The 7,949-nt window shown below is 40.4% G+C and overlaps 1 protein-coding gene and 1 long non-coding RNA gene across 3 annotated transcripts; both read left to right on the top strand.

The window, feature by feature from the left end:
- The first annotated feature begins 326 nt into the window (after positions 1–326).
- On the top strand, positions 327–1,812 carry LOC118408121. The gene is made up of 3 exons (XR_004830257.1): positions 327–620; positions 1,273–1,377; positions 1,645–1,812. It is a non-coding gene; the product is annotated as an uncharacterized LOC118408121 (long non-coding RNA).
- A 2,050-nt stretch (positions 1,813–3,862) lies between these two features.
- Positions 3,863–7,638, top strand: LOC118408120 (indolethylamine N-methyltransferase-like). Of its 2 annotated transcripts, none has more exons than XM_035808743.1 (5): positions 3,863–3,905; positions 5,314–5,469; positions 6,519–6,628; positions 7,027–7,124; positions 7,439–7,638. In XM_035808743.1, exons 2-5 carry the CDS (start codon positions 5,322–5,324, stop codon positions 7,599–7,601), a joined length of 519 nt encoding a protein of 172 aa, XP_035664636.1. In that variant the 5' UTR covers positions 3,863–3,905; positions 5,314–5,321; the 3' UTR covers positions 7,602–7,638. The 2 variants fall into 2 exon arrangements, with proteins under 2 accessions (XP_035664636.1, XP_035664635.1); XM_035808742.1 differs by lacking the exon at positions 3,863–3,905 and adding an exon at positions 5,044–5,093.
- Positions 7,639–7,949: the final 311 nt, after the last annotated feature.

Genomic DNA, 7,949 nt, shown 5'->3' with positions numbered 1-7,949 from the left:
ATAAGTAGGCAATGACGTCATTGAAACGTCTCAAGAACGTTTGACTAGGTATTCCAACGCTACCACGAAAACCCTCTGCCGTACGGCGATCCGTAAATTTACTACCATCTTCCCACACCCGCGGTACAAAAACTATCCGGTTCTAGAGGCAAATTTACCCATCAAAATAAAGGATATAAGTTTCTCTTTCTTGTGATGTTTCGCCGTCTTAGACCGCAGCAGAATGAAAGTTGTACCATTTGAAAGAGCACATTTCAAGCTTTAAAATGATGCCTGGAACATAAAAAATTTTCGGGAGATAAAAGTCAATTTGAAAGGACATGTCGATCTTTAATGATAAAAATCACCGAACGAATTTTATTTTTTCTTCTTGTTCCTGGTGCAAAAATGACGACAAAAAACAGGGCTACGTTTTGATGTTATCGGCAAGTTTCTAGCATACACAAAGGCGAAGCGCCGAGCTGTTTTCCCCGACGATCGCCCCGATTTGGCCGAGCGGCGGCGCCGCGCGATCCTGACGCGCCAAATTTTGGGCCGCGTGCCCCTCAGAAACGGAGGATATGTGACTGAAGCGGCACAAATAGAACCTTTTTTTGACGCTATGGATGAAGAATTTCAAGGTAAAATACTTGATACAATTTGTAGTGTTTGGGGGGAGGGGGGCATGTTGAAGAAAATGTGCTTTTGAACAATTTTTTCTCAAGTCAATCCCAGCAATATAATTTCTATGCAGTGTTTCTTTGTCCATGTTTTAGTCATGAAACTTACATGTATGTAAAATATGTTTCTTAGCAATTATGTCTTATTCATTATTCTTAGTTTATTGCTTTCTTTAGTATATTTTACATATGGATCATTGATTGGCCTGTTGTGTACTATTAGTATTTTTGCATTTTTTGCACTTGTTGAACTTGAGGCACCATTGTAACTTGAGGTACCTATGCCCAATTTTTAGGAAAATATCAATTGTATTTTAAATGTCATAGTTACTGTTACTGTTGGTGTGAATCATCTCTTGCCTCGTTTCAAGACTAAAATACCATTGTGTATTTTTTTCACTTGTTGAACTTGAGGCACCGTGCCCCCCCGATAGGGGTCAGCCGGGTAACCTATGCCCAAATTTTTCAAAACGCTAATGGTATTTTTGTCAACGTGAAAAATTAGTGCAACCAGATTGTGTATTTTTTGTCAGATTGTGCCAAGGGTTTTTCTGGTGTAGCAAAAATCATAAATCTCTTACCTTCAATATTATACTCTTGTCTCTACTATCAGCCAGGTTCCTACCGACCGGGTGAGGTTGTCGCAGTTGGTACTGATGTTCAGTCGCAGAAGATGGCTCAAAAACAGTGACACTTACCTCCTTCCATCTTGTTGCAGGTATTTATCTACTTAATCAATAATAATAAGTTAATCTATTCCTTACCCCAACTTGCCTTTCTTTCTTTATTGAATTCTTTATTTCATTATTGGATCATTCTGATTCTTTTGTCACAAGAAAGAAAGAAGTCATAACTCATAAGAAAGATCATGATGTAGATGAACATCAGACGTGGTACTGGAGTAGGTCGTCATCCCCTCAGATGGAAGAACATTATCACCATAGTAGACATGTTAATCTGAAACTCAAATAATTTTGTTTTTCAGGTGGAGTGTAGATTGCACCAAGTACCAGATGTAGCTGATTTAAGACTGGAGAGCGGAGCGGAGATATTGAATGGTAGAGGTCAAACATAATGTTGACAAGTTGTGCAACCAGTGCTTTTAGCATTAAGTTTATTAAAGAATACTGTTGCTACCAGTAACCACAGAAAATGATAAGTTAGCCTGTTGTTTTTGTAAAAAGTAGTTTACATTGCATTATACTATTCATAGTATTGATTAAATAAGGAGAAGTACATGTACCTGCAAGTACATCAAAGAAATCTGTGTCGATTGTATGTATCCTGAAGACTGAGCCTTTGACCTTGAAAAATATTGAACTTGTCCCAATAAATTTAGTGTTTACACAATGTCTACCTATTGATATTTTATCCCTTATTAGTACAAACACCTGTCTTCTATATTTTATTATCCAAGTGTTAAGTTGTACTGTTGATACAGTGTAACATCATGGCTCAACATGAAAATAATTCGACATATTCACACACTTACCTTTCACCTTGACCAAGTTGACCTTGTTATAAGGCAATTAATATTGCTGATATTCTATAGATGTGACATTGTTGGTAATATAAGTTACCATAATGTTGTGTACATTGCAAAAGTATATGAAGCATGATATTTAATCTTCTACAATGCGACTCAACTGGTGCAAAAAAACACCATTGACTGTAACCCAAAATGTGAACTTTTAAACCAAAATTTACTTATTTCTTAAAGAATTACAGGTAAGATTACAATTATTGTGTTATAGGACACCAGTGGGTGCTGTTATGTGTAAAATAATGAAAGACAGGGTTGTCCCTGTCAAGAGATACAAGTGTGTGAACTTTGGAGGATTTTTCCTTCTCCAGGGATCAAAGGTCACGGTGCCACCTGTGTAATTTGTTGTAAAATGCATACTTCGACCCTGTGTAAAAGAATAATAAAATGACATGAATGTTCAGAACTCTGTGGAGTGATTCTATGTAGTACATATTACAGGGAAATAAGATAAAACAAGCTTTGCAGCCTTTACTTACCTTTTCATCACCCCTCAAAGGTATTTTTTTTTAATTTTCATCGTTTATCGCGCAGCCGGCCATATCTCAGGGTAGGTTTTGGCAACTTTGTGGAGCCATATCTCAGCAACCCTTCAAGATATTTGCTTCATTTAAAAAGCATTTTACTCCTCTTGGTTAGCTCTTTCAGAAACAGTAAAAACAGTCATTGTATTGTGTTTTTGCCAAGGCACAGCATTTTGCCTTGCCGGGCTTGAAGTGCTGACCTACTTTTTCCTGAAGATATCCCTAACACGCGGCAAGGCACAACTTTTTTTTAAAGATTTCTTGTTTACATAGATATGCTTTAGATGATCGAAAATACCCATATGTGAAGTATAGTCTGACATGATGCATATTTCTCCACGAAAGACTAAAGTAGTCCCACATCTTTTTGAAACCGTAGTGGCAGTGAGTTGTTTTCCACTGTGTCCATAGCTAGGGCACAGTATTGATAGACGGTACCCATGAGGTGGTATCTCACTGCACATGTGGCACAGTTGCGGCAATGCGGGGTTCGAAAGATACTCAACGAATTTCAGAGATAAAGAACGAATTTTCTTCGCAATACTTTTTGTCTATCTTGTTGTCTTCTAGAACATACTTTCACGTATTACCCAATAGCTATCATGGAAATTATAAAAGTCGACGGAAATAATACAACAGTGCCGCAGTTAGCGAACCCCGCAGTGCCACCGGTGCCCCACGTTCAGTGAGATATAGTGCCATGTCTGCCCATTCTCTGATATCACCCATCTTTTACGTTGCATTTTTGGACGGTTCTCTGAATAATAGTTTTGGCTAGCTCTGATGGCATGACCGTATTAGACACGTGCCCGTATCGTGACAGAGGCCTCTACTAAAGTCCAATTCAATGATTACGACCTTCGCGTCACAATCCTGTCACGTGTCCTGAAAATGTATTTACCCAGAGTTAATTGGTTGCCACAAGGACATAAGAGGGTGGGTTGAAGGTCGTATGATATCAATAGAAATTTCATAGGTCGAACAATAGTTCATCTCGATATGGATCATAAAAAGTTACAATTGGTACCGATTAGTTGTTAGTCGATTACTCATCAATTTAAAGCTCCGAGGGCACACGACGGCTAAAAGTGCAAGAGGAGGGGCATTTGTTTTCTAAAAAAAAGTGTAGATTGGCAACGTTGAAGTCCTCGGTTGACAGATAAACAAGAAGAAGAGAAGGTAGGCCATTCAGATTAAAAGAGGGTTGCCAGAGGAGTTGTCTGGGGGTCTACGTTAAGTTCGCCAAGCTTCTTTAGCTTTAGGATACTTTCAGTCCATAAATACCAGGTACGCTACATGTACATGACGAATGCACTAATTATGATATATTGCGATCTACGTTACGTTTGAGTGCTCCGGCTACGAATCCCATGGAATCAAAACGGCTGATAAAGCTTTATTTAAAGGGTATGCTGCCCCCCCCCCTATTATAACCAAAACAGGTTAGAACACGACCCATGCAGAAACTCTGTTTCACCCTTGTCTGTCTTACTAATAATCTACCGATGTCCACGTGGATTTTCCACACATAACATTTCGTCGACCTCAAATGAAAATACAAAAGCTGGACGCGGTTTCTGACTGGCGAATACCTTTTCTTAATTGACCCCTGAATTACCTCGGTAAGAAAGGCGATATTTGTTTACATTTTCCATATGATGTTTTCATCATTTTAACGCCGGGCAAATAAAAGGTACCACTTGGCTACGGTACGAAAAGCACGTGGGTATTGTCAAGCGTCCTTTCCATTTTGTTTACATTTTCCACATGATGTTTAAATTGCTGTCATGTTGGGCAAATAGAAGGTGCCACTTGGTTACGGGACGAATAGCACGTGGGTTTTGTCGAGCGCCCTTTCTCCAAATCGTTCAACACAAAAACCCCAAAGGGGTCCGTTTAAAGCCCTGGCGCATATTTCAAAGTGTCGTTTTAACATCTTTGGTCCTCAAAATTTCCTTCCGTGACTTAACATCGTTAGTAAATGTTTAGTAAACAGCTAGTATAGTTAAATAAAGATATAGTTCTTCTCGCAATAAATGGTGTGTAGGGCAGTCAGTTCTCAGCGCAGTTACTACTAGTATACAGCAGGGGGGGGGGAGTCCACTGGTAATGGTCTGTGTGTTCAACAACAATACTCTTTCCCAAATGGCTATTCGGTACCAGGATCAGCGTACCCCCGAAGATTACATCATATACGCATAGCTTCGTTCAAACCCGTGCAAGGCTCTCGCCCATACTTGTACAAATATTTGTATATAAGGTCACATGTAGGTGTTTGACACACATTGGTACGTAGTATAGTCCGCCGGAGTCCATTCTTTCTCTCACACACTTATGTTTTCGAAGTCATTCCTGGCAAATAAAAGTGTACGACGTGAACGTTGCTGTTTCTTTTACATAACCTTTCCTAACTTTACCCATTCAAAAGGTCGATAGAATGTCATATATTATGTCCTGGGAGTTGAATAGGTGACAGCCTATCAGTAATAACGGATATTAACCCCTCCCAGTTGCAGCATTGGGGCATGGATTGGGGCATCTTATAGGTACTTATTGACAATTTCTTATACCCCCCCCCCCATCACAGTTCCTAAAATGTCACAGGAGAAGAAAGACGCCTGCAGCCTAGATGACGCCAGAGGTTATCTTGAGGAGTACTTCATGCCTCTGATGTGTGAAATCCCAGACGAGGGACAGGGAGGTCTTAAGTGCATCGACATTCTTCACGGCGTCTTTAACAGCGGTAAGTAGGAAAACTTATAATTAAGGCACTGACTTAATGTAGATGAAGTATGTTTAAACTCTAATTTTCTCGTATAACTACTTTAAGATGTGTGACATCGTGTGGCAATTGGCAGGGTGTTTGGCCCACACCAAGAGATCCTGGGTTGGAAACCCCTGAAGTGCCCTGATATTATGCCCTTGTTATCAAATGACGGACTTTTTACGACTTTTTTTTTACTTCACGCCGGTGAAAATGAGTGTCTAGCTTCGGTTAGCGTCGTCCCTGGTGTAGGGATTTTAAAAAAGACCCTGTGTTTGAGGAGAGCCAATATATATATGTATATCCTGACTACGTTAAAAAGAGCACGATAGTAATGTGAGTGATATAGGGACAAAATGATGTTACATGGCCATGCACTGAAATCTTACCTCAATGGCCTAGTGGTTGGCTTTGTACGTAACGAATATGAGATTGTGAGGTCACCGGTTCGATTCCTGCCAATACTATAGATAGGTGTTGTGTCTATAGGAAAGACACCTCACACGACCTTCCTCACTCTAATTCTTGCTCTATGTAGATGTAACAATGAGTAGCTGACTTCGGTTGGGGAGGTAAAAGGTAGTGGAAGAAGAGGGATGGGCTCCGCCTTCCAACAACGTGCCCTAGATACAGTGGATAAAAATACCCCTGCAGTTCCAGAGCAACCTGCTAGTGGGGCCAAATATACACCAGATATCCCTTATGTCACAAGCTATCTGCCAAAAGATCCAAAAGATGAATTTCTGCTGCAGTACCAATGTCACATACCAGGGGGCCCAAAATTGACCTTGACCTTTGTCTTCCCAACACCTACCTACAAACCAAACATCATTTTAATCCATCAAGAGGTTCTTGAGTTATGCTCACTACAAAAATCCGGACACACAGACAGACAGACACACAGACACACTCAAAACTATATCTCCATTTTAACAACCCACTGCCCTAACGGCCTTTAAAATTCTACAGGACTACCTTCTACATGTTTAACTGACAGTGAATATGTATTTTCCTGTTGTGTTGTGCAGGTGAAGTTAAAGGAAAACGACTGATAGACGTCGGTTGTGGACCAGTGCTCTACCAGCACATCAGCGCCAGTAGGTTCTTCTCTGAGATCGTCTGTGCAGAGTACAGTGAGGTACGATGGGATACAAAATGGCGACCATTCTATCACATACTAGTATCAATTAAACATTATCAGAGAATTAGAGATAGACACCCCCATCCTGAAGACGTGGTTCAATCCACAGCTAGTAACAAGCTGTGTTATAGAAGCTGGGCCCAATTACTAGTATCTACTTTTATATATTCATCTTTCCATTATCTACTCTAGAAGAGGTCCGGCTTGCTACTGTAGAAATTCATAATAATTATCAAACGGAACTACCTGGACGTAAGTGGAAAGAGCTTGTAAGGAGATTGTTATTCCTGGTAAAGAGTGTAACAGGCACGTTACACCACAAATACCATAATAAATTCACAGAGGGAAGGTTTGTGTACTACGGACTCTTGTTGACATTTTTCTTATATCTTCAGTCCGGCCGTGCTGAGATTGAGAAGTGGGTTGCTGAGGACCCAGACGCCTTCGACTGGAGTGAATATGTCCAGTACTTCTGCGACATGGAAGGAACCAGGTAGGAATTCTACGTCGTTTCTTTGACTTTTTCTTGAGAATTGAAACGCCACAAGCTGGTTCCCCGCAATTTAAAGAAAGCATCTAGGAGACCAACATGACATTGACTCTCAATACCTTCCCACGTACCAAATATCACTGCAATCCAAACATCGTTTGTAGACTTATGAGGAAACACAAACAAACACAAAAAAATCCCTTTGCCCCATTCTGTTATCAAAGCTCTATATAACTTTTCGAATGATCTCCCGTATACTTAGACAAGATTTTCCATATGAAAATCTATAAAATAGATGTAAATGTCTGTCCTTTCAGAGACATCTGGGAAGAACGCCAGAAACAGCTCCGCCGGGCTATCAAGGCTGTTATACCCTGCGATGTCCACAAACCCAACCCCATAGAACCGCTCCTGATGGAACCCTTCGACGTTGTCATGACGCTATTCTGCATTGAAAATGCTTGCGGTGACAGGTATTGATGCTTCTTTGTAACACATCAAATTTATAAGAAAGATTAGCATGAATGTTCATCTCAGTTTGTAAATTATATAATGAGAAAAAAATGCACTGTTCTTCAACTCAAGAAATTTTACTCGACGGAATTTTCGACTGAATCTTTCAGTCTTTTTCAGTAATCTGACCCGAGTGCTGTAGACACGAGATTTTTTTCTCTCCTGCGTGACGTAAGCACTAGCTGGGTCAAAGTTATTCGGAAGTCAGTACCGACCCCCGTCATTCAACCGAGACGGTAGCCTGGTATCCAGCCGTAATATAGCTCCCGAGTCTCTTCTCTCCTCTTCCAATTGCGAAGAGGAGAGAAGAGACTT

The sequence above is a fragment of the Branchiostoma floridae genome, unplaced genomic scaffold (assembly GCF_000003815.2).
Source record: "Branchiostoma floridae strain S238N-H82 unplaced genomic scaffold, Bfl_VNyyK Sc7u5tJ_1557, whole genome shotgun sequence".
Lineage (NCBI taxonomy): Eukaryota > Metazoa > Chordata > Leptocardii > Amphioxiformes > Branchiostomatidae > Branchiostoma > Branchiostoma floridae.
Note: the sequence above shows the minus strand (reverse complement) of the source record. Positions and strands in the feature narration are given on the sequence as shown.